At 45.4% G+C, this 27,195-nt stretch overlaps 1 protein-coding gene across 2 annotated transcripts in view; it reads right to left on the bottom strand.

Moving 5' to 3' along the window:
• The window catches only part of CKMT1A (creatine kinase, mitochondrial 1A), a 46,530-nt gene extending 31,936 nt beyond the window's left edge, over positions 1 to 14,594 (bottom strand). The window contains exons 1-2 of one of the 2 annotated variants that reach the window (XM_088472889.1): positions 14,509 to 14,594; positions 5,050 to 5,253 (exon numbers count right to left, since the gene is read on the bottom strand). In XM_088472889.1, coding sequence (XP_088329015.1) covers positions 5,050 to 5,201 — 152 coding nt within the window. In that variant the 5' untranslated portion in view covers positions 5,202 to 5,253; positions 14,509 to 14,594. Of the gene's footprint in view, positions 1 to 5,049; positions 5,254 to 14,261; positions 14,345 to 14,508 lie in introns of those variants that run through there. The other variant, XM_088472888.1, reaches the window with a different exon arrangement.
• Between the last annotated feature and the right edge of the window lie 12,601 nt (positions 14,595 to 27,195).

The raw sequence follows: 27,195 nt of genomic DNA, 5'->3' as shown, positions 1-27,195 counted from the left end.
ACACACGTGAGAGGTCTTGTTACCTTATTTATTGTACCACCCTCGTATTATAGAGAAACAGAATCCTGCCTTCTTAATCTACTTATTATGTGGTACACTTATTATACTGCGTGTAGCCTGACCTCATTGCAACAGAAGCAGGTTATAGGCTGGGAACAGTTACACATGTTATTATAAAATCAAATCAAATATTGTTTCCTTTAGGTTCTCTGGCATAATTTAGTTAATATCAGAACACTGAACACACTGCGCATTCATCTCCTCGTGGCTTGTGGGATATCTCATCATGCACCTCTGCATTCCATAGATCAATACCCAGACATAAAAGGAATGACACAGCAAATTGTGAGTGTTAATATTGATCCATAGGAAATATATACCTCACATCACAGGGCAAAGGAGGTTGAGGCACTGCAGTTTGGGGACGAGGTGCTAAATATTTAACCTCTTCATTCCTGGGGTCCCGAGACGCAAGTATATAATTAATCATGCTGTCACTCACCATCGACAGCATGCCCCCTTTGGTGCGAGACCCAGAGCGACGTATTCCTTGTCGCTCGCCGGGTCTCGCGCATGCACAACATCGACCCGCTTGCGAGCGTCCTTTGCTCGCGAGCGGGTCTGAATGACCCCCTCTGTCTGTAGAAGCTGGTGGAATAATTAGTGACCCAGAAAAATAGATTTTGGAACCTGAGAAATCCATGAAACATGACAAGTTGGGGGTACTTGAGGAATGAAGTTGAGAACCCCTTTAATAAGTAATCAATCATAGTAATCAGTGCATACAGAGCTCCAATCCAGCCTTATAGCATGTGCATTTCGTGGGTTGATTTCTAAATAGCTGACATTGCATCACATTGAGATAGTTATAACGACTACAACAGACCCCCTCCCAAATTCCTTTGATAAGACAATGAAAATATAAAATGTCTGTAATTGTAATGCACCAATATATCGTGCAGGGCACATCCAATAACTATAAACTGACACAAGTACTGTAGGCCACCGTCCATATATGGATGGACAAGAAACAGGTCGGACAAAAAACAGGTCGGATAAGAGAGAGATGTACTAAGACTTGGAGAGAGATAATGTACCAACCAATCAGCTCCTGTCATGTTACAGGCTTTGTTTGAAAAAATGCGAGTTAGGAGCTGATTGATTGATACTTTATCTCTCTCCAAGGCTTAGTACATAGACCCCATAACCTGAAGAGGGAATAACAGAGAAGGCAGATTAGATACAAACAGCTTATCCGATGGGTTCAACGGAATATCCCTTAGCAATGAATATAAGTTAGAAAGTGTGCTGGTTGTGGACAGCAGGGGGAAGGTGTATCAAACCTTGGAGAGAGAAAAAGTGGAAAGAGATAAAGTACCAACCAATCAGCTCCTAACTGCCATATTACAGGCTGTTTTTGAAAAATAAGAGTTACAAGCTGATTGGTTAGTACTTTTCGCTCTTCACTTTATCTCTCTCCAAAGTTTGATACATCTCCCCCAAGTCTTTTAGTACAGTGTGGTAAGGTGGGTGGTCTATATTAAGTAAGAGGTGAAAAATACAGCCAGTAAGTGGAGCAACTAATTCAGATAGTCCAAAAATGAACTACCAGACTAGTGACTGGACTAGTGACATCTGAATAACTGTCAATATGTGCACAGGGATACTACTGTGTCACTAGGTTGACTCCTGTTGCATACTCTTATGCTTAAAATACATGAAACCAAGTAAACCTGGAGTTCAACTGATTAAAGCATCAACCAAAGTATATTTAATTTATTTAAATTGGCAAATAGGACAAGTTATACAAGCTATACAGACCTGAGTTGCAATTCAAATACACCATAGATTACCAATATTGTGAACAGATTACAATGAGTATATGTACTTTCATTTATTTATAATTGTAGGTAAGAAATTCAAGTTATTTGGAAAATTCTCAGGAAGAGATCACATTCTGTATCTGTGGCATGGTGCTGAGATTATCTCCTTACCACAAATCAGTTTGCATTTCCATCATGTTTAGGGTAACCAATTTTGAACACTAATACCACACCATGCATTCTGGAGATTACTAGTTAATATAACTTAATCTTCCCCTTTATATAGCCTGTGGAACATTGACATGTGCCAGGCACTATTGAGCTTTGCTTACCAAAATCCCCCTACTAAGACATAAATGGTCATGTAGAAAATCATTAGGCAAATGTAAATATATTATTAATCTAAAAGATGAAATGGCACCTTTATGGGTTATATGCAGGGACGCCGAGAGGAGAGGGGAGCGGGTACTAATTACCCGGGCCCGAGTTTGCTGGAGGGGCCTGGTGCCGCCCACCCCCCCATCCCTTTCTTACTATACAGCAGCCCAGCACAAGCTGCCGTGTGCTGGGCTGCACTGGGAGACTGCTCGGGTGCTCGCGGCTACTAAGCAGCACCCACAGCAGTCTCCTATACCTGTGGGGGGAGTGATCACACTGATCGCGCCCCCCACTGGCTATGCACCGGGCTGAGGGGCTCACAGCGTCCTCCTCCCCAGCGTGCAGCGATGCTTCGCGGCGCTGCAAATATACTTTTTTCCTCCTAAGGGGGCGTGGCCACGCCTCCCGAGATTAGGCCACGTCTCCTTTACCTGCTGCGGCTATTGGCACGCATGGTTATATGCAGCACTGCACGCAAGTCTGTTTTGAGAATGGAGCTTGCAATTTTTAGCACTGTACATGCACTGCAGCTCTGCATATGCATCTATGGTTTATTCACGTCTATGGTTTATTCAGAGCCTTATACAAGTCAGTTGCATCTCCACTAATGTTTGAATGCGCGTAACTGCATGGCAATGGGATTTTCATACATAGGCTAAGTTTAATGATGATGTGCAGGTGCAATTGCGGACTTAATAGAGTTGTACGTAAGCAGAGATTCGTCTGATTTCAGAAGCATGTCTGCACTAAGGATAGTAGGCCTGATTAAGAGGTGGATGCATATGCACTCGCGGTTGCAAATTTAGCGGAGTTGCGGCGTTGTTCAGATGCAAATGCTAGTTTCAACCATCACCTTGTGTACTTATGTGCGCCAGACAGTGCATGTCCTGAGATGCCCACTTTCAATGCCTGTGAACAGTGCAAAGGACTGAAACACTCCACCACTGGTGCATCGTCGCGATCACCATCTACACTTGCAACACCCTATGGCTGCTGCAGTGTCTACCTCTGAACTTTCTCTAATCATGGCCTCTGTGAATGCGGCTCGCCGCTGCGTTCAACTGATACGCCCGTGACACTCCCATGAGACGGGCTTTTTTTTGCAAACACTTCGGACCGCCTCCCAGTCACCTCCCAAGAACACCCATGGCTTTCTGCCACTAGCAGAAATGGGAGCAATCCCATGCACAGCGGTCTCAGCGTACACTCAGTGGTGCACATGCACCATAGGGGTTCCAGGACTTTTTGCGTATGCACAGTAGCAAATAATCGCTCAATTGCGCATACATCGGCACTGCGTCAGGCTCAGTGTCTCTGTGAGTACACGCTGATAATGATGTTGGATAATTATCCAATTGTTGTATTGCCTGCAGCTCGTCATATCCGCAATTAGTTCCGTGCACGCAATACAAGTGTAATTACGGCTCATTTGCTTGCACCTCTGAATCGGCCCCTATGAGTGTGATATATTACAATAAGGATGACATATATGAAAATAATGTATACCTGTAATGATTCTTTATTGAATATCACTTTTGCGTTGCACAATGATTTTTGCAAGGTGAAGAAGTAAAGGGATAACGTCTATGCTTATGTTGATGATATGTATATACTTTAGAAATAAAATTCTCAGAACGTGTATTGCGCACTATAAGCTAAAAAGAACAATATTTACGCTAATGTTTATGGTATACATGCCTACTTTATGTTCCCAGAGTAATAGAAAGAAACAAGTTTGAATCCATCTAATCCTCAAATATTTAATACATTGATTGGGATTAATTGGTGCAAAAAACACTCAGTAATCTATGACTATAGCCGGCTGGTATTAGGCCGCTGCTGAGCCTTTAATGAATGTAAAGTATGCATTTACGAGAAAAGTACATATATGAGTTACTGTAATATTGAAAGATAAAAACACACAAATCATTGTTTCTGTGATGTAACCCTTTTTTTTTGCAAGGAGAACAGGATATGAAGGACTATCTCTGTGTCCCTGAGCTAGGCTGGAAAGCAATACAGCACTGTACACAATACAAGAGATGGATGACTCCAGTCTGCAGAGGTACCAGACTTTGCATGCTGCTACCTAATGAAGTCAGCACGTTTCCCCTGAGCCTGCAGCTATTACTATCTACACTCCAATATTCTCTGTCATTTGTGTGTAAAGGAATGTAAACGCCGGCACACAAGAAATCATCATTTACCATCAAAACTATAGAAGGAGATTTATAAAAGGACAGCCTATTATTACACTTGCACTGTACTTCTTCAATCTCCAGCTCATAACTGGTTCTGGGGATGACTTTGAATTCTGATATTATAGTAAGGAACAGCGGAGGTTCAGAACCTGATTGCACTGCACAATAAAAGCATTTACTAATGGTCTTATTTCAGTATAACTGTTAATAAATTGTTTAAAGAGGCAGATGGGTCTCTATGCTCAGAAGCTTACATTTTAATGATGGATTTTCATTAATGAATTCAATAGATATTAAGTTCCCCTTACCCCCTAGTGCAATCTTAAAAACACCATCCCCCACTTCCTGGCTCCCTAGTGTGTAATGGGGGTTTACATCACAGTACCAGCTAATAAAACTGAATGTACCGTGTATAAGAGCCTATATACTGAAAATATCCACGGAAAATGAAAAGCATGGATAACAACAGGATTGCAACAATCTAAATGGTTTATAGTTTCCACATTGCATGCGACATATCCACAAATACATGTATTTACAATTTATAAATATTCTATTTGCTCGTGGCTGTAATATATAAGCATTTATTATATCAAATCTTATATAACCATGTTCCCACATGCTATGTCCAATAAATCAGTAGTTACCTTGGTGGGTAGAGTCTCCTCTTACTGTCTGTTGTAGCACCGACTATTTCTCTGTTCACAAAGTATCCAGCCATTAATGACCCAGCACCAGCCATAGCCAGAAGTCCGGCTGATTTCCTGGATGAGAGGAGTCTAGTGAAGGGGCTGGCCATTTTTGGGATCCTGGAGCACTCGAAGAATGATGGAACAAGAGACCCAGTTGATCTGTGGAGACAACAAGGGAGGGAGAGTGTGAGAGAGACTGTGCACGAGAGAGGAGAGAAGAGGCTGTGGGGGAGGACGTGATATGAATAGAAACTACTCCACAAAACAGGAGAGATTATAGCAAGACGCAGTGAGACCTGCCTGCATCACACTCTCACCAGTCCACTGGCAATCTGTCCTGTCAGTCAGCACTACAGACAGCACTCACAGGGCTCAGTACAAATAATGACTCCATGCTGTGATGGGACATTCCAATTTTCTCAAACAGCATCACAGCATCACACAAGCTGCAGGTACACAGTTATAAATATATGTAACACTCTAGTGCGATGGGGTAGGGAGAAAATTGCAGTATTGCTATAGTTAGCAAAATGATATCTGTTAGATGCCCCAGCAGGAGGTATTTTGCATTATATACCATAACTGTGCATCTACCGGTATAACGTTACTTCATTAGATTAATGGTATACAGAGATTAGAAACACTATTTCTGAAAATAATATTTATAGATCTATTATTCTAAGTTAAATCATTTCTCTTGTGAATTAGCTTAGTTGCCTATAGAGGGACATATCCCATATGTGTATGGTGTATCCACATGAAATGAAATGCAGAAATGCATACATTTAACCCATTTTACCTGCTAGATTCAACGCACCATTATATTTTGGCCAAAAAGTCATTAAGCAGTTGCTACTTATACATTACCAATACACACAATTTATGCAAATAAATAATGTTATCTGTGTCCATACATTTTCCAGATCAAGAATAGTAATGCAGAGTATACTGTAAATAAACGTTGTATGTACCAAAGACATATGGCGTGGGTCAGGCAGTTTTTCACCTTGACACACATCTGTTTTTATGAGTATAAGATATGCAATTTTATACTGTCCTAGCGCACAGAACCATAAGAAGCAGAAACAGATACACTGCCGCCTAGAACTTGTACCACCTTGTTCCCTGCACTGCAGGCCTCCCATTGAGCTAGTCATGCTATGAGACAGATCCTTCCCCAGGAACTGCCTAACAGGAACTGCCTCCATTCCAGATAATTTATAGACCAGGGAGACACTTTACCTGATCACCAGGACTTTCAGGTGCATTTATTAGAGTAACAGTGGCTTTTTCATAGAGAAAAAAAAAGCACTGATAAAAATAACAGCAAAAAAATAAATCCCCATGGCTACATGTTCTGGGTACTACTTACATTAACAAGAGGACACATGTACTGACAAAATGAATGCTTGTGCCTGTGACGAATTGGAAAGTACACTAAAAAAAACCAGCAGACTGTGAACACTTCCAGATGTAAAAGGTGTCTTTCTTAAAACACAAATGTTTATCAGATAAATATAAAGAATAACAGAGGTTGTAAGACTAAGTCATATTAATTTAAATTTGCAGCATTATACAGTTCCTGGTTATTCTCTCGTTGAATTGCATCAGCTCATTCAGCCAGAGTAGATGTGGCCAGGATATATTTAAGATAAATTAAATAATTTCATAGAATTCACATTTCAGAACTTCAGCCCTGGACAGCGCCACCTAGTACTGCAGCACGGGACTGAGCAACGTATCACAGCACTTCAAACACACAGCATACAGTTCCGACATACGTGATTGAGCAAGTGTTAAGTTTCACACTTACATGTGAGCTGGGCCCTTTAAACCTTTAAAAATAACAGCACACAAACATTTCAATATGTTCAATATGTGGTGCAATGTTTACGTTTGTGATCTGTTCAGGGACTGTTAACAATATTTGCGCTCATTGAATAATCAATGTTTGTCAACCACATGTGTTATATACATCTGCATGCCCAATGAGTGTGATGTTATGTGTTGACTGCTTCAAAATAGTGTTAGTTTTAAAGCTTTGCCTAAAAATAATCTTTTTGTGTACTGTCCCATTGAAAACATTAGTAAACAAGATTCACTCTGTTTCTGAATAGCCAATCATGCAGATGTAGCTAATGTTCAAATGTTCAACACAGGTAAAATAGTTATGTGTACGCACCCTTGTGCGCAATTTGATTTTCTTTTTTGTTAAAAAAACTTTTGATATCTAAGCAATCACATTTGGTGAGCAGATTTAGCACAAGCCATTGAATACATCTGACAAATATGAACACATGTGGAAGTGAAATCTGTGTATTATAATATATATTTATGCTGGATTTAATAAGAACCGGTCAAGTAGTCAACATACAGATTGTCGACGCCAGAATGTCAATAGGTTCTGAATGTCGGCATATTGTCTGTTGACATAATGTCCATGTCGACACTCTGACTGACATATGTTTTTTTTATTTTTAGGGTTAGGCTAAAGTAAGCAAAAACTATATCTTGACATTCTAGTGTCAACATGTTAAATATTGACATTCCGAATGTGTTGACATGTTAACAGTTGACCTAATTGTATGTCAACATATTGGTTGTCGATGTAATATCAATGTCGACATTCTGACTGTCGACATTCAGAACCTGTGGACATTCTGAATGTTGACTAGTCATACCATACCCGATTTGATTTTATTTGAATGATGATTTTGAATGAAGGCTGTATAACAATAACACCTTTCTGCATCACTAAAACGGATTAACTGATGCTTTTTATTCCATGGGGCTGAAGTGTGTGTTTTATTTTCATTGTAGTAATTCTGCTTAATAAATGTGATGATTTGTTATGGTGGTTATTGTTTACTGGCCAATAATGCATTTTCTTGTAGCTGTTCACTTAAGGGTCTCTTAAACTTTGAATCTATAAATGCAAAGCCAATTGCTCTTTCTCTCATGGACAATAACACATGAAGCTAAAAGCTTTTATGGCACAACATATACCAAGCTGTATTACAGATAAAAAGTTAAGCATATACTGTACCCTCCTTAAAACACTGACATTTCAGCTTATTAGTCTCACCACAGCACTGGCAGGTCACAGCAGTGTCTGCCAAGCTCTACTATAGCCAGTAAGGGTCAAATACAGGCAGTGCCTAGATTTACGCAAGAGCACGAGTTGGATATAAGGTGTCAGGTGGACGCATCTGCAAGTGGAGCAGTCCAGGGCATTTCTTGCCAAGTGTCGGTTAGGACATGAGTGTGTTTACTGTTACCGAAAAGCGCAATGATAAGATTTTATTTTGCAGGATAGGACTATGTAAAACATAAATGGGTGGATAGAGGGCCTATCTACAGGGATATTCCTTTTCTGATGTTCTGTAGATTGGCTCTTGCTCCAATATTTATAGTAGGAAGCTCACAGTACCTATCAGATGTACTTCTGTGGGATATCTAATTTATAGATGCCCAAAAAGCTTCATTACAGTACATACAAAGATTACACATGTAATAAAAGCAGTCCCTGTGTTCCCGCTTTCTGTTGATTAATTTGAATGGAGGTAAATCACACAGTATTATAGGACAACACACAATTTTAGGAGCTTGATGTATTTGAGATGCACGTGACTCAGCGTATGAGTGTGAGTATGCATGCAGCTTTCACATGCAGTGTGGATTGTGAATGGAAATGTGGTTTCTGTGTGTAACTGTAAAAAGTGAAAAATAATAGTACACAATGCAATCGCATTCCAGATAAGGCTGGATAAAGCAGATAATAACTGGATAGGATGATGCTACATGCGAATTGTAGCATATATAAATATATATTTTTAATACAACACTTTAGAATATACAGTATGTGTAGTCTTTCCCATCCCCAATTGAGTATGAGCCATTATTTTGTTTGTGTAAAACAAGTGTGTATTGCGGTGTAAAATCTGATTTAAAAAAACTGCAGCAACAGATTTAGGGGTTTTGCATAAATGAGCTTGTTTATGATTGCATGGCCATACCATGCCATTACTGTGCTATCGCCGTGACTCCAAAAAAGGCAAAACCAGAGTGTCAGGATCCGGCCTGGGATCACCCCGGTGCTGGCTTTCCCTGATCAGCTGTGCAGTCAGACATCAGGTGCGACGGCGGATGGCCACGCTGACTACTCTCCCCAGGGCTCGGTAAAGGACTTCTGCGGGGGTCTACGTTACGTGATTCCCCATGGCTGCAGTCACGGGTGCAGCCATATTGTCTTAGCTGACCGGACTTTCCACCAAGGGGATCCCTGCTGTCAGTCAGCTGACTCTTTCCTCCAATGACAAGCTACCTTAGGGTATAAAGCAGGACTCTGGGAACAGGAAGTCGGCTGAACAACTTCTACTTCCAGTTGCTGCAAGCACCGGATCGCTCTTCCCAGACTCCATGCTGTGTCCATCTCCAGTGTACTTTCATCGGTCTTAGGGCCTGATTCTGAGCCGCTCGCGCACACTCTGAATCAGGGCGGGGAGTATTTTTTTTTAATTACGGCCTCCAGGCCGCTCGCACAGCTGTGGGTGACCACCCACAGCTTGTGTGAGCGGCCTGGTGATGGTCGCGATTATCGCGACCATCGGCATTGCGAGGAGACCATTGTGGTAGGGTCTCAGCACTCGCAATGCCAAGTGGACTTCCGGCTCTAATAGAGCCGGAAGTCCACTACAGACATCACGAGTGATGTCAGTAGGGCCACCCACAAACGGCAGGTGTTCCTTCGGGAAAGCCTCCGTTTGTTTAGCCACCCCCCCTACCCGCCTACAAAATGGGGCGAGCTGTTGATCAACATCGACAGCCACCCCGTTTTGCTGCGAGCTCCGGAGCGAGTGGAGGTCTCACTCGCTACGGGGCTCGCGCACATAGACCCGCTACGGGGGGCTCGCGCTCATTGACCCGCTGATTCAGGCCCTTAGCCGATAGTCTCCAGTGATACCCAACATCGGTCTCCAGTGACACCCAACGTCGGTCTCAACCGATAGTCTCCAGTGATATCTACCATCAGAGCCCACTGTAATCGAGACTTCACTCCGAAGCAACCCAGTTGCTCATTCCCTTCCTCTGCCCGGTCCCTTGCTAATATCCGGGTACCTGGCCAGGGGACCAGGGCGCCGCAAAGACCATATCCCCTTGCGGGGGCCACTGGTGATGACCACCAGCGTGCTAGACTCTGCGCCTCTGGTCAGGTCTCCACCAACACCCGGTACTAGCCTATGAGGAAGTCCTATATCCGCCCTCCTCCTCTGCTGCTGTCTCCCCACCTAGTGACCTCTACTCTCTACTCTGAGTCCTCCGACTGAAGCTACCAAGGACAGGACGTGACACAGAGATTATATTAATATTATCCCCTGTGTGGTTTGTTAAAAGCTGGCTATTGTGTTGTATCTGATTCTTTACCTATATAAAATATGATTTGTATTATGCTAACTTCTAAACAAAAGGCTTTAAAGATGTGTGGAGAGTCCCACGATGCAAACAATATAAGATTTATTATATGTTCTACAATGTTCACGCTAAATATTAGTAGGTATATGTCAGGAACTCAGATACTTATGGGGTTCAACCCTTAGTAAATTAGTGACTATACCCAAATGCCAAGGCATGTTCAATATCACTTGAAACCCTGTAAATGACCTTACAAAGACCTTGCTCATTAAAGGTATTGGATCACGCCCTGCACTAAAAAGTCTAGCACTGCATTCAGCATGATTGGCTGGCAGACACTGTACAGCAGACTGAAAAAGACAGGAAGACTGATTCAATATGTGCCGATCATGTGACATTTACCTGGAACACCCTGCAGTTTCCAGTCTGTGTGGTGTCTGTCCACCCATTGCATTGCTACTGACATTTTAGTGCAAGTCAAAACCCATGTGTCTATTTGCACTAAAACATTGTTTAAAATTAATTAAATAATAAACGTATTTCATAATTTCATGATGCCAAAAGAAATAATGTTTTATTTCTAGTGTCTCTATCAATGAATGAATAAAGCTTGGGCAAGTGGAAAAAAAAGTCTAAAATCTAAATGCAAGTGTAATGTAAATCTGCATGACCCAGTTAAATGAAGTGGTAGTAGTAAAGAATAATCCAGACTATGAACTGCCACAAGAGTAGAAAGAATATTGCAATGGAATAGCAGCCAGGGAAGCTTGTTTCTGCAAAGTCTGTGAGTTACAGTACATTAATCATTAACCTGGCGCACCCTTGTCTGGCACTTTCTCCAAGAAGTTAAAGCTTTAAAGCTGGTAGTTTAATTATTTTAAATTCCTCTAAAAAAAACAACATTATTTAGTGTCCCAGAAACAGCAAATCATATATATATATATATATATATATATATATATATATATATATATATGCTTTACACTAAATATGGGTTCATGTTACTTGAGCTTATTTGTGATCAAGTCATAGACAAATTGTAAAAAAATTATATTTTGTCAGGTTTATTCTATAATAGCGTAAAAGAGAAAAACAATCTAATTAATATAGCATATACTGTAAATTATGCGCTATTCGCATCCCAGTAATTGTGAACACTTTCAGAAATAAGGGAAAGAGGGCCTGATTCAGAGACGGACGCTATTTGCGCTCGCTCGTTCAGAAAAAGGGGCCGGATATTTAAATAGAGCGCTCGCTCTTTGCAGTCTGTTGACGCCTCTATGTCTGAGTGAGCAAACGAAATATGCACTCGCTATTTTGTAAAAACGTCCCGTGGCCGTTCGCATCATACGTCATCTCCACTATTTATTAGATTAATCGAGTACATCGAAAGGCGTCTGAACTGCTCGCAGTGCTTGTGGTAGGATTTTCCTACCGCAATCATGCGAACAGTTCAGGCTAAGAGACAACCAAGTGACGTGGCCGAAGACGCTGCTTTGTTAATTATGCACACCCTTAAAACGCCCGTTTTGACCGTTTGGCACGCCTGCGTTCGGATCTCCACTCCCCGTTTTCAAGCACCTTCCCCTGTTACCACCCACAAACGCCTCATCCTGTCACTCAAATTAGCAGGCACTCGCAATTTTGCGAACTCACGATTTCCGACCGCACTGACTGGTTGGTGCATGCGCATTACGACCCATATGCATGCGCAGATGTGCGAACATCGCTCGGAGCGAACGAGCGGCCGCTTACGAGCGGCTCTGAATCAGGCCCAGAGTTCAATTAACCTTCACATTAGCCTTAAAAAGTAAATATTGCTATTTTCCTAAACAAATTTTGCACTAAAACAGTTTATAAAATAATTTTTTTCTAGTACAAAACAATAAAAATTGTATTTAAATTATGTGGAATATATTCTTTAAGTAAAGTGTGTACGCTAAACACTAAAACTATATTTTCATATTATATTAGTATAAATCTTAATCCTCATATTTTAATAAAAGAATATATGTCAAAACGGGCTTTAATGATGCAATTAAATGTATGGACTAGTAGTGTCACCATGGTGTTCCTGAAGAAAAATTGTCTGCACAATTTGGCAAGTAAGACTTTACCCTGGATAAATCTGTATATATAAGGATATATCCCTATTGGCAATGGCCAATGGCCCTATGGCCACTATGGCCATAGAGCTGTTGAAATAGCTTTTGTAACCACTCTATCTCCGATTGGACTGGCTACACATGTTGTATGTCTGCATACTTTTCAGAAAGTCTAGAGTCCCCATTGGGAATAACTATTATAAATGTTCAGAATGATTATAGATCCATTTCAATATAAATGTATAGTCATGTATTTGCTGCAACAACATGCTTCTAAGGACAGTGCGATCACATTCTACACAATCGTTGGAACTATTGCCACAGAAGCCCCCCATAATGCCCGGCAGGGCCACTGTAGTCCTGGGCTCGGACAGAAAGGGGGGCTCACCCCTGGCTCCTACCACCCAGGGCCACCGGGAGTTTGGGATAATTCCCGAAGCTTCTCTCAGTGGCTTGCCGGGCACAAAGCCCCTGGCTTCCTCGTGTTGGGCCACTTCTAAGGGACCGGTGACAGGGGCATGTATGTCACCCCGCTGAGATGAGCTGCGAAATGAAGAGGAGCAGCTGCCAGTCAGAAAGCAGTATAAGGTAAGTGAGTGCTGGGGCTGGCGGGAAACACACAGGCTGGGGATGGCTGGAGTCAGACAGGCTGGGCTGGCTGGAGGAACACAGGTTGGGGCTGGCTGGAGACACACAGACTGGGGCTGGCTGGAGACACACAGACTGGGGCTGCCTGGAGACACAGGCTGGGGCTGGCTGGAGACACACAGACTGGGGCTGCCTGGTGACACACAAGCTGAGGCTGGCTGGAGACACAGAAGGGGGGCAGACTGGAGACACAGAAGGGGGGCTGGCTGGGGAGACAGAAGTGGGTGCTGGCTGGGGAGACAGAAGGGGTACTGGTTGGGGAGACAGAAGGGGTACTAGCTGGGTAGACAGAAGGGGTGCTGTCTGGGGATAAAGAATGGGGCTTACTGGAGCTGGAGAGACACTGCTGGACTGGATTTTCCGAAACACGGTTGTGGTGGTGGTGGGGGGACTGCCTATTTTTCAGTGGGCCCCACAATTTCTGATGGCAGCCCTGATGCTCAGTGAGATTATATGTATTCACCCCACAATTGTATGAAAACCACACTGCACTTCGACACAATTCAAAGGGAAATGTATGGAAAATGCAGCATGTTCCAATTTCTCTTCATCCTGTATTAAGTGGGAGCAGGCAGTGTCATTTTTTATTCAACATTGATAGGGTTTAGTGATCTCTACAGCCACCGTATTCCCAAATGGGTAAACCGGAATGTATGAATGGAATAATTAGTTTTAAGTTCATTGTACTGTAACAAGGTGCAGAGATAAGGACAAAATGATTATGGAAAAAAAGAGATTTCTAAAACTAGTAAAATAAGATAAATGCAGATTCTTAAAAAATAAATGATACAACTATGTATAAGAAAATATTACAGTTTATGGTCAGAAAAACATTTTCACATATTTTATTTATAAACAACCAAAACAGGCTGAATCAGACGAACAATAAAATCTGAATTCTTCAACCGCTCTGTGTGATAACCAGCATTACAGTATACTGTATATAAGATAATCCATATAGTAATGAGAGGAACTTATCATATGTGTGATTGTGCCTCATACCTGGTGGTTGTTATGTGGGTCGGAGCAGTGACTCTACTCTCCCTGCTGTGCAGTCTGGTGCAAGTGCTGTACTTCAGCGAGAAGTCTCTGTTAAATCCGCTGCTGAACCCGTTCCTGTGTAAACTGAAGGAGTGTTGTAATCCCTCCCATTATACATATTGCCTCACCTTATCACGTATACTACTGACTGAGCATTGACCCTTTGGACCTACCAATATTAGTTGCATTAAATTATCAGCTCACTTACAGAATATCTCATTTTTCTTCGTTTCGCTTGTGTAAATGATCAGTATCGTCCCTCCATCCTCTTAGGTAATACAAGGTAGAACAGTGAGTACATGATTTCTCTTCCTTGTTCCATTGTTTCCTACAAAATATTAAACATGGAGTAATTAGGTATTATTATTATTTCCTCACCCCCAGAAGCAGTGTACAAGATATACAGTATCTGTCTACTTATGCCACACAGGTCAGTTACAGTAATAAAGCAGCACATCATCCCATGTGGGTATGCAGCCCTTAGTAGCGATCAGAGCCGTAATTACACTTTTTGGTGCCCTGTGCCAGAAAGAGCATTGGCGCCCCCCTCATTTTTCAAAGGGACATAATGCACCCCAAAGAGGGGAATGGCCTCATGGGGAAGAACCAGGGAAGAGATAGGGATGGCCAGGAGATGCTGGGGATGAAATAAGAGGAAGCTGCAAGTGAGAATGACAATAAAGAGAAATTTTACAGGCCCAAACAGTGCCCTCTGACCTGTGGTATCCTTTGCGATGGCACCGGCCGCACTACCCTAGCTACGGCCCTGGTAGCGATATAAAAATACAAATGAGTTTATCCAAAACATTCACAAACCAGAGACTATACAGATCAGGAAAATACATGGTAAAGTCTGCACCACCTGCAGATAATGGGTCTGATGTAGAATGAGTACTATGCCAGCCTCAGGGGCTGGCTGGCAACTTTTAGCCTGGGGGGCAAATGCATGCAGACGGCCCTGGCAGAGGAGTAGCGTGTGTGTCCGAAGAATATGCGTGCTATGGTGCCCCCCCTCCAGTGTTCCAGGGAGGAGGCGGGTCCATATGGGATTAATGTAAGGTAAAAATAAAGATTAGGGCAGCCCCCTGTCGTAGTGCCCATATGCAGTGCCCCCGTGTGCCACAGGAGAGAACACCCTTATGCAGGCCTCCAGTAGTGCCCCCAGTAGTAGTCCCCCCCCTTGTAGTGCCCCCAGTAGTAGTAGTCCCCCCCTTTGTAGTGCCCCCAGTAGTAGTAGTCCCCCCATTTGCAGTACCCCCAGTAGTAGTAGTCCCCCCTTGTAGTGCTCCCAGTAGTAGTAGCCCCCCCCCTGTAGTGCCCCCAGTAGTAATCCCCCCTTGTAGTGTCCCCAGTAGTAGTAGTCCCCCCCCCTTGTAGTGTCCCCAGTAGTAGTAGTCCCCAGTAGTAGTAGTCCCCCACCCCCCTTGTAGTGCCCCCAGTAGTAGTAGTAGTAGTAGTCCCCTTATAGTGCCCCCAGTAGTAGTAGTCCCCTCCCCCTTCTAGTGCCCCCAGCAGTAGTCCCCACTTGCAGTGCCCCCAGTAGTAGTAGGCCCCCCCTTGTAGTGCCCCCAGTAGCTGTAGTCCCCCACCCCCCTTGTAATGCCCCCAGTAGTAGTAGTCCCCCCTTTGTAGTGCCCCCAGTAGTGCCAGACCCCCCCCCCAGTAGACACACGTAATCTAAAAAACAAAATAAAAAAACCCACTTACCTGAATCCCCGCTCCCGCCGCCGCCATCTGCTCCTCCGTCTGTCCTCCCGGGCCGGGCCGCTCTGCATTATGGGAGAGACGTCATATGACATCATGACGTCTCTCCCATTGCCCACTGCGGGAGCCGGAAGATGGAGCGGCTCCCGCAGTGGGCGCAGCAGCAGCTAATGAGAGTCTGACAGATTCTCATTGGCTGCTGCTTACAACAAACACACAGCTGCAGGAGCCGGCGGCTGTGTGTTTGTCAGTGTAGCGCTGACCGAACTCCGTCCGGTGAGCGCTACACACGCGATGCAGTCTGTGTCACAGTGACACAGACTGCACCAGCCCGCGGGCCGCATGACGCTGCGGCCCGGGGGGCACATGGCACCCTGCCCCCCGGCCCAGCCCGCCACTGGCCAGCCTGTGCCTGTAATAGCTCTTTCAGTGTTTTCGTTTCTCTGAATCCACCTCCTCGCTACCTCTATCAGTTGGAGTACCACAAGGCTCAGTCTTAGGTCCTTTGCTTTTCTCGTTCTATACCACCTCTCTTGGCAAACTTATCAGCTCCTTCGGATCTCAGTACCATCTGTATACCGATTAGGGATGAGCGGGTTCGGTTCCCTGAGAACCGAACCCACCCGAACTTCGGGGATCCGGGGCGATCCGAGCCCAAGCTCGGATCTCCCTGTCTGCCCCGGATCCCTCTCCCGAGGCAAAACCTCGAGATCTGCTGTCGGATCTCGAGGTTTTGCCTCGAGCGGCCATTTAAAAAAAAATGCCTTTGCCTTTAATGGGCAAAGTGCTGATTGGCTGACAGAGCCGTCTGTCACGGCTCTCAGCCAATCAGCATTATGGTGCTCATTTGCATGTAGCACGGACTCGTGAGATCCGTGCTACATGCATCTGTGTGATTGACAGTGACACAGAGCACAGATGGGTCAGTGAGACCCGTCTGTGCTGCTGTGTATTTCAATGACACAGATGCACGCACGGACCAGGAGATCCGTGCTACTTGCATCTGTGTCATTGACACAGAGCACTAACGGGTCCGTGAGACCCGTCTGTGCTGCTGTGGTAAATAAAAAAAAAAAAAACCTGTGTAAAAAGAGAAAAAAATGGCGTCCTCCCCCCCAAAAAAAGAGCAACCAGCCCCGGGCATTAGTGACCCAGTGCTGGGTGTGCTTAAATACAGGGGACAAACGACATAGGGGTCCCCTGTACTTAAACACAACCAGCACCGGGCTAGTCAGAACCAGAGCTGGTTGCCAAAATACGGGGGACAAACGACGTAGGGGTCCCCCGTATTCTGCGCAACCAGCTCTGGGCTCTGATCCGGTCCTGGTTCTGGAAATACAGGGGAAAAAAATGAGTAGGGTTCCCCTGTATGTTCCAGAACCAGCACTGGACTTTTTCTAGCGGGGGGCTGATGCCACAGCCAGGGGAGCCCTTTCACCGGGCCCCCCAGCCGCAGCATCAGCCCTGACCGCTAGTCAGCCCAGGCCGGGGATCCCTGGAGAGCTGGGAACCCCCCCAATAAAGGGGTCACCCTCTCCAGGGCACCCCAGGCCCAGGCTGATAGCCCGGGGCTATCCCCGCCACCCCTGGTGGCGGTGGGTGGCGGGTTGATTGTGTGGTGTGGTGTAAATAAAGAATATCAAACATTGTCTTTACAAGTAGAACTGCAAGTCCCAGCAAGCCTGCCCCGCATGCTGGTACTTGGAGAACCACAAGTACCAGCATGCAGGGCATTAAGGGCCCACTAGTACCTGTAGTTCACCTGTAAAAAAATGTTTAAAAAAAACACAGGACACACACACCGTGACAGTATAAGTTTATTAAACATACATACACACACACACACACACACACATGTACACATACTCACCTATGTAACCCTGTAGCATCGGTCCACTTGTCCGGTAAAGTATCCATAGGGGACCTGTGAAAAAAAACATACTCACCATCTCCTATGCGAGGTTCTGTCCTCTTCGTTCCAAAGTAGGCATCCCCGGACTTGGCAAAAAAAAAAAACGAAAACGCGATCCACGAACTTAGTACCGTTCTATAGAACGGTACTTCCCGAATGAGAGCTTAGCGGCGGGGTATCACCATGGAAACCCCGCTGCTAAGCGTTCATTGGCTGAGAGAGGCCATCTCCCGTCTCTCTCAGCCAATGAACGGCTCCCTCCATTGTAGTCAATGCTGGGAGCCGCAAGGTTATTAAAGTTTACCCTGCGGTTCCCACCATTGACTACAATGGAGGGAGCCGTTCATTGGCTGAGAGACGGGAGATGACCTCTCTCAGCCAATGAACGCTTAGCAGCGGGGTTTCCATGGTGATACCCCGCCGCTAAGCTCTCATTCGGGAAGTACCGTTCTATAGAACGGTACTAAGTTCGTGGATCGCGTTTTCGTTTTTTTTTTTTTGCCAAGTCCGGGGATGCCTACTTTGGAACGAAGAGGACAGAACCTCGCATAGGAGATGGTGAGTATGTTTTTTTTCACAGGTCCCCTATGGATACTTTACCGGACAAGTGGACCGATGCTACAGGGTTACATAGGTGAGTATGTGTACATGTGTGTGTGTGTGTGTGTGTGTATGTATGTTTAATAAACTTATACTGTCACGGTGTGTGTGTCCTGTATTTTTTTAAACATTTTTTTTACAGGTGAACTACAGGTACTAGTGGGCCCTTAATGCCCTGCATGCTGGTACTTGTGGTTCTCCAAGTACCAGCATGCGGGGCAGGCTAGCTGGGACTTGCAGTTCTACTTGTAAAGACAATGTTTGATATTCTTTATTTACACCACACCACACAATCAACCCGCCACCCACCGCCACCAGGGGTGGCGGGGATAGCCCCGGGCTATCAGCCTGGGCCTGGGGTGCCCTGGAGAGGGTGACCCCTTTATTGGGGGGGTCCCCAGCTCTCCAGGGATCCCCGGCCTGGGCTGACTAGCGGTCAGGGTTGATGCTGCGGCTGGGGGGCCCGGTGAAAGGGCTCCCCTGGCTGTGGCATCAGCCCCCCGCTAGAAAAAGTCCAGTGCTGGTTCTGGAACATACAGGGGAACCCTACTCATTTTTTGTCCCCTATATTTCCAGAACCAGGACCGGATCAGAGCCCAGAGCTGGTTGCGCAGAATACAGGGGACCCCTATGTCGTTTGTCCCCCGTATTTTGGCAACCAGCGCTGGTTCTGACTAGCCCGGTGCTGGTTGTGCTTAAGTACAGGGGACCCCTACGTCGTTTGTCCCCTGTATTTAAGCACACCCAGCACTGGGTTACTAATGCCCGGGGCTGGTTGCTCTTTTTTGGGGGGGTGCACGCCATTTTTTTCTTTTTTTACACAGGTTTTTTTTTTTTTTTTTACCACAGCAGCACAGACGGGTCTCACGGACCTGTCATTGCTCTGTGCCAATCACACAGATGCATGTAGCACGGATCTCCCGGGTTCGTGCTACATGCAAATGGGCACCATAACGCTGATTGGCTTCCTGTCTGCCACTGCAGTGCCACTCCTAGATGGGCCACGTGTTTGTGCCGCCCCCTTGTGTCGCTTAGCATAGTCATCCAGCTTCCTCGGTACAACCTTTTGGCCTAAAAACAATATTGTGAGGTGTGAGGTGTTCAGAATAGAGTGGAAATGAGTGGAAATTAATGTTATTGGGGTTATTAATAGCGTAGGAACAAAAAAAGGCCCATTTATGTGATTTTAGCGGGTTTTTTTTATTTTTTAAGAAAAAATCCAGATCCAAAACACAAAACCCAGAACCCAAAACACGGAAGGGTGGTTTTGGCAAAACCAATCCAGATCCAAAACACGAAGAAAGATCCAGATCCAAAACCAAAACACAAAACACGAAAAGTGTCCGGTGCACACCCCTAATACCGATGATGCTCAAATCTACCTATCCTCCCCGGATTTGTCACCATCTGTATTGGTCCGAGTTACTGAATGTCTCTCGGTAATTTCATCTTGGATGTCATCTCGCAACCTCAAACGTAACATTTCCAAAACAGAATTACTGTACTAATATTTCTATCGGCCAATAGTAGTTATCAACCTGATCTCTCTATCACTGTTGATAACTCAACAATCAAACCCACCTCACAAGCTCACTGCCTTTGAACTGTCTTTTGTTCCCCACATTCAATATGTCTCTCAGGGGTCTATTTACTAAGCAGTGTTAGGAGACAGAGTGAAAAGTGAGAAGAAAGTGATAAAGTGCCAGCCAATCAGCTCCCAACTGTCATCTCACAGGCTGTGTTTGAAAAATGACAGTTGGGAGCTGATTGGCTGGCACCTTATCACTTTTCACTCTGTCTCCTAACACTGCTTAGTAAATAGACCCCCAAATCATGTTAGATACAGTACATCTAAAAAACAAATCCAGAATACAACCATATCTTAAGCAACACTGCAAAAATTCTAATTCGTACACTCATTATCTAATACATTATCTACCACCTGGGATTCCTCTGGATTGTGCAGAGCAGATAACAATACTACTGGTGCAGGGTAGCGCAACCAACTTCTGTGAAAAGGTGACAAACACAGTAATAAAAATTATACCAGGTGAGAATTAATGGAAATAATAAATGCCTAACAAAATCTGAAACATATCTAATATCAAGCGCTGAGGCTGAAAACTAGTCAGAATAACTCTGGAAGGGAAAAGCCAGGTTGGAGCAGCAGGGAGTCTTGTAATGGCATAGGTGGGCAATGCGGGAGCATAATCACGTCCCCACCCCCGCTATACAATTCCGAGATTACTGGCATAGTAAAGGAGGGGACGGGGCTACAATTACGATATTCAGAGCAAATCGCTTCATTGGCCTCCACGGTTGCCCACTTTTTCTCTGTAAGTTGGAGGCTGTGAGGGTAAGTGGGGGAAGGTGGCTGTCAGGCTGGGAGACTTATACAGTTTTGCGGGCAACCAGGAGTGCCACCTGATTTTCTGGGGCCTCCCGGTCGTTCAGGGAATGTAGGCAAGTATGGCAGTATATGTTAGAGTAGACAGCAGCGGTTACAGTAGTACTCACACTCCTGAGTAATATGTGCTGCATATCCATTCAGTACTCATCACACACTCTAAGATGGTGCAGGGGGGCGTGGTTGTGCATGTGCAGTAACATGTTTCGGGTGCCATCTTGGTAAAGATGGCTGACTGACTTCAATGCGGTATAGGAGATAACGCTGGTTCTCTCTAACATGAAGTCCAGCCTTCTCCTAGTAAGTGTTCATGAGAATATGAGAGACAGCCCAGTGAAGAGAGATACTTCCTGTATCTCATAGGCAACCTGCACAGCTGCCAGTTGCTTCTAACAGAGAACTCATACAGGGGCATATTTATCACAATCCGCATCTCAGATGAGGATGGGATGTGATAAATTCGCCCAAATTCGCATTGCGATATTTGAATACATCGCAAGGATGTTTCAAATGTCGCATGCATGTTCACAGTTTACAAGAATGCTCTGTCCATGCGAATCCTCTCCCTGCATGTTTCAGGGTACTTTACGCAAAAAATACCCTGAGACTGTGCCTGCACTGCTGGCTTTACCCCCTCCCCCGCTCAGATTACATTTACCTCCATTCAGGAAATTGGTGACCTGGTGACATACTTGCCTACCCTCCCGATTTGGTCGGGAGCCTCCCGAAAATCGGGTGCCGCTCCCGACCTCCCGGGAAGGCAGGCAATCCTCCCGGCCCCGGCGATGTGTCCGCACCCCCCCGCGCCTTTAAGTACAAACCCCGGCAGCAGGGGGGCCGGTGATGCGATTCACGCTGAATCGCGTCATCGTGGCTCCACCCCCGGCTGCACAATGCCATTAATCACGGCATTGTGAAGAGGGGGCGGAGCCACGATGACGCGATCGCGCTGTCACGCCCCCATGCTCCGCTCCCAACGCTGCGCCATGTGCCGGGCCCCGCCCCCTTTGGCTGCGTCACGCCCCCAGACCTGTAAGCCCGACAGCTCCCTCCCGGAAGGAGGGAGCCAAATGTCGGCAAGCATGCCTGGTGAGCTCCTCGGTGATCTGGTCATATAATCCCTGTAGTAAACTGAGGATTTCACAGCATTCTGTGGGTGACCACCCACAGCTATAGTGAGCGGCCAGGAAGATGGTCGCGATGGTCAAGACCATCGCAACCATCGGGCTGGCGACGAGACCCTTGTGGTAGGGTCTCGTTGCTGTAAGCCCCAGAGAGATTTCGGCTCTAACAGAGCCAAAATCTCTCCCACTGACATCACTCATGATGTCAGTGGGGCCGCCCCCAAACGGAGGCGTTCACATGGGAAAGCCTCTGTTTGGGCAGCCACTCCCCCGGCACGCCCACCAAAGGGGGCGTGCTGTCAATCAACATCGACAGCACGCCCACCTTTGGTACGAGACCCGGAGCGACAGATTGCCCTTCGCTATCTGGGTCTCGCGCATGTGCACGACGGAGCCGGCTCCTTCGTGCACAATAGCTCTGGGGCCATCGACCCAGTTGCGAGCGCTCAGCGCTTGCGACCGGGTCTGAATCAGGCCCCTAGTCCACAAGCATATTCACGTTATTTCCCTAAATTCAAACAACTGCTGTTGAAGAGGTTGTGTACAGGAAGCCACTCTGTTCCACACTTAGGACCTCATTCAGAGTCGGTCATTGCGGCCGCTCGGTCGTAGGGGAAAGGGGCCGGATATGCAAATGAAGCGATCGTAAGTTGTGTCGCTAAGATGGGTTCGTTAGCTGAACGACCAAGGGTAAGAAGCGGTCGTAAAACTAAATACACGGCCCCTTCTCGATCGCAACACACGTCATCTCCGGGGATATAAGGATTAATCGAGACCATCGGGACCCATCGGAGCTGAACGCAGAGCTAAAGGTTGACCATACCATCTCTTAAGCACTACGATCTAGTCAGTGTAATAACCACCCATGTCACGTGTGCCATGACACTACTTTGTTAATTATGCACTCCCATTAAACTCCCCTCGCATAGTCAGGCACGCCTGCGTTCGGATCTCCACACCCCCTCCCCCTGTTACCACCCACAAACGGCTCATTCTGTCACTCAAACTAATGACCTGGCTGTGTTCAAGGAGAGTGCAATTTCTGATCGTAATAGCTAGTTTGCGCACGCGCATTGCGAATTTTACGCATGCGCAGTTTAGCGAACATCGGTTGCGTACGACCAAGCGGCCGCAACGACCGACTCTGAATGAGGTCCTTAGTGGAGATGCCCTAAGTTAAGAGAATAATCAATTAATCAGAAGAATAACAGAGTTTAATCATGTCCTTCATACAAGGCCATGGTGCCGTTAACATGTGGAGGTGTGGCCACATTGAACTGTGGCTATGCACTGTCATGGACTCGATCAGTATATTGTTTTATAGAGGTTTTTGCAGTTTTATTAATGCCTAATATTGAGTTGTTTGCTTCAAATAAAATAAATGGTTAGATACATGGGCACACTATAGTATTATTCTCTTAACAAACCTCAGGTAGAGCCATGCCCACCGGAGGCTGCGGGACGTCAGCGCTCGCACGCACAGCGATGATGTCACTGCACCACAACATGGAGAGATGGCGCTAGCAATGAGCACTTGGGGAACATATTGATATATAAGGTATGTAATCACTGGAGCAAGATAAAGTGGAGAGAAATAAAGCACCAACCAATCAGCTTTTTTCGAACACTGTGGGCCACTCCCGTGACAGGGCCCTTATGGAAATCAATACAACTAGAACACTTCAAATAAAAAAATGTTGCAGAAGCGATTTCATCACGGGCAATTTAATCACTGCTTTTAAATATCCACCATCCAAAAGGAAGATGTTAATGGCGCCTCAATCAGTTTCCTTACATATTCCTAATTGCCAGGAAGATGGGACGGTTAGTAATATGCAAGCTACAGTATGCCCTCCATGGTGCTAGCCACAAACCACGGCTCAGGACACACCCCTTGTGCACACCACACCCTGACAGTGCTGATCACACTACTCACATTACTAGTCACACCCCCGCGGCACTGGTCACACCCCCGGCGGTGGAAAGCAATAGGTCCATGTGGACCTTAATCTAGCACTGCACCTACCCAGTGCTGTAATAGGCCGTCTCTGCTCCGGCAATTCCTACCACTGGTGCACATGACATTAAGACGCCACACAACAAGCGCTGGGAGAGTGGATAATGTTGGCAAGCTGGCTCTCCAGTTTTCCGTCAGAGCAGGAACCGTGCTGCTCTTTGCACTCTGGGTGGCTGCAACTGTCGTTCACTACTCTTAATGCCTCTGCATCAGGCTTCTGTGATTGCGAGAGCCAGCAATGCCAGCATGCACAGTGCAAACTGAACTAGCTGTTTCAAAGATAGTGAATTTGTAAAAAAAAAGATAAACAGGAAAAAAAAATAACTAAGGCCTCAAGAGTTGTGGGGGGGTCATTGCTAATTTAATTTGGGTATAACGCACTTGCATCCTGTACTGTATTTGGTCAGTTAAATCAATTCAGACAATTGACACAGTAGGAGTTACTTACTATAACACGTTTCAAAAGAGCAAATGTGCAGTAACACAATTGAGATATGCAGCAACTAGCTTTATTGGATTTAGGGTCTGATTCAGACCCGTTCGCTATCTGCGTACGCTCGCTGCATGCGTATGCTAATTTGTCAAAGTGACGCCACGGGAAGAGATCGCTCGCCAAGGCATAAGCAAGCCCACCATGTGTTAGCGAGCGGGCACTTTGTAAGCCCAATCGCACAGGCCGAGCCGCCCACCAGCACCACGTCATCTCCAGGAAGTGTATTAAAACATTGGTACATTGAGCACCATCGGATGTGAATGCAGTGCTTGAGGTAGCTTTACCCTACCACAAGCATTGCGAGGAAATCAGTGTAAAATAAAGGCAAGTGACGTGTACTATGACGCTGTCTAAAACGGCGTTGAAACACTCTGGCACGCCTGCGTTCGCATCTCCAACCCCCCCGTTATTAGTGTCCTTTCCCTGTTACCACCCACAAACGTCCTCTCCTGTCACTCATTACACTGGGCTGCCTTTGCAAGGCGAGCGAGCGGTATGCGATCGCAGTGAGTAGTTCGCGCACACGCAAAATGAAGCGTGTGCATGCGCGTACGCAGAACATCGGGCCGCTAGCAAACGGGTCTGAATCAGGCCCTTAGTGCAAAAATAAAAATGATAGCAAATGTATGATGGGTGGCTGCAGGAATTTGGACCTTTGCACTTCATATCTTCAGTGTGTGACCAGCTCTAAAAGAAAACAAAGGGCCTGATTCAGACCCACTCGCGAGCGGCTGTCCGCTCGCAAGTGGGTCGATGTTATGGACTGAGCATGCGCACGACGGAGGGAGCTCCGTCGTGCGCATGCGCCAGACGCGACGAGCGAAGGAAAGTCCTTCGCTCGTTGTGTCCGATCAAAGGGGGCGTGCTGTCAATGTTGATTGACAGCACGCCCCCTTTGGTGGGCGTGCCGGGGGCGTGCCTCCCTGACGGGGGCGTTCCCACGGGAACGCCTCCCGTCAGAAGCCGGCCCACTGACATCACTAGTGATGTCAGTGGGAGTGATTTTGGCTCTGATAGAGCCAAAATCACTCCGGAGCTTGCGGTTGAAAACCTCAACCGCAGGCTCCGGCTCGCAAATTCGATGGTCGCGATGGTCTCGACCATCGCGACCATCACAATGCACGCTCGTATAGCCTATGGGTGGTGACCCACAGCTATACGAGCGTCCAGGAGGACGCTCCATGAAAATGGAGCCCGGCCCTCATTCAGAGCGTGCGCTCTGCTCAGAGCGTACGGCTCTGAATGAGGGCCAAAGTGTTCTATAGTCTGAGGTTGACCATTTAATGATCCTGTTATAAAATTTAGTATTGATAACCAAAATCAAAAGAATCATTCAGGCTTTTCTCAATACACTGTATAGGACAGAAAGAATTGGCAAACCTTTTCTAATTACCCATCGTAAATTGAATATAGCAAAGTCATTAATTTTAGGAATTAAGGCACAAAGAAAGTCATAGGATTTCTTTTTTTACCAATTTTTACATATTTCATTTTCTTTGTTGCAAAATTCCCACTACAACTAATAGTGTTCAGAAGATATCCAAATATAATTAAGGGGGTAGCGCACAATATATTGCATCCCTCCATCCTAACCACTCTTCACCGGACTTACCGCCATGCTGCAAGAAAAATGAGTGCATTACATGCTATTTATAGCTCAACATAGACCATCCATAAAGCTCTAATCTGAGGTATGAATGGATTAAAGTGGGCTCCCGGCTTCAAGTGATGCTTCATGGATCCTGGCAGGAGGTACTACAAGTAGGGTTTTTTTTGGATAGTGCTTGTCCAAAAGTTGGCAACCACTTTAATGATGGGAGCCATGAGTAGAATAGAAAGTTGTTTCTATCGACACTAATCATGATGTTAGGATCTTGCCTGTCAAATGACATCATAGAGGTGTATGCACCCATACTGGACTCATTTATTTTTATTAACCTAGATTGGAATTGAACCACAGTACTCTGCAGTGCTGGACAGTAGTGAAAACAGGACATACATAAACTAAGGACTACAAGTTAGACAAACTAATTGCAGACTTTAAAATAAAAGGTATAGGTGGACATGCTCATGGAGAGCTTACATTCTAATTGAGGAGTTTTTGGGAGAAAAGTATTCTTTGGTGGGGCACACATACTTAATAGTGGTAGTATAAAATATAACTTTTATTACTAAATTATATTAAAGTTAAAATCGTGGTGTGTATTGTATATGAAAGTACATACAATTCATGTCAGTTAAAAAGCAGGTATGTTGACATTTTATATTGATATAAAAGGTCAACATGCCCATTTTTTAACAGACAGTAATACTATCTACTTTCATATACAATAGACATAACACTGGGCATTTAGCTTTCGCTTTTAATATAATTATTAATAAAAGTTATATTTGACACTACCACTATTAAGTATGCCCTGCGGGCAGAGGAGATAGTGAGGACGAAGAGCGTCTTCGCTGTCAGCCATTTGAGGTCTAGTGAGTCCAGAGGTTCAAATGGGGGAGCCTATAAAGCCCAGAGAACCAAGGACAAATCCCACAGGGGTACCGGAGGGACAAAAGGAGTTTGAAGGTGGAGAACACCCTGAAGGAACTTTTTAACATAAGGCAGGGGAGCATTCCTTCGCTGGAACCCGAC

This window comes from Taudactylus pleione, unplaced genomic scaffold (genome assembly GCF_031769625.1).
Source record: "Taudactylus pleione unplaced genomic scaffold, aTauple2 ptg000129l, whole genome shotgun sequence".
Taxonomy (NCBI): domain Eukaryota; kingdom Metazoa; phylum Chordata; class Amphibia; order Anura; family Myobatrachidae; genus Taudactylus; species Taudactylus pleione.
Note: the sequence above shows the minus strand (reverse complement) of the source record. Positions and strands in the feature narration are given on the sequence as shown.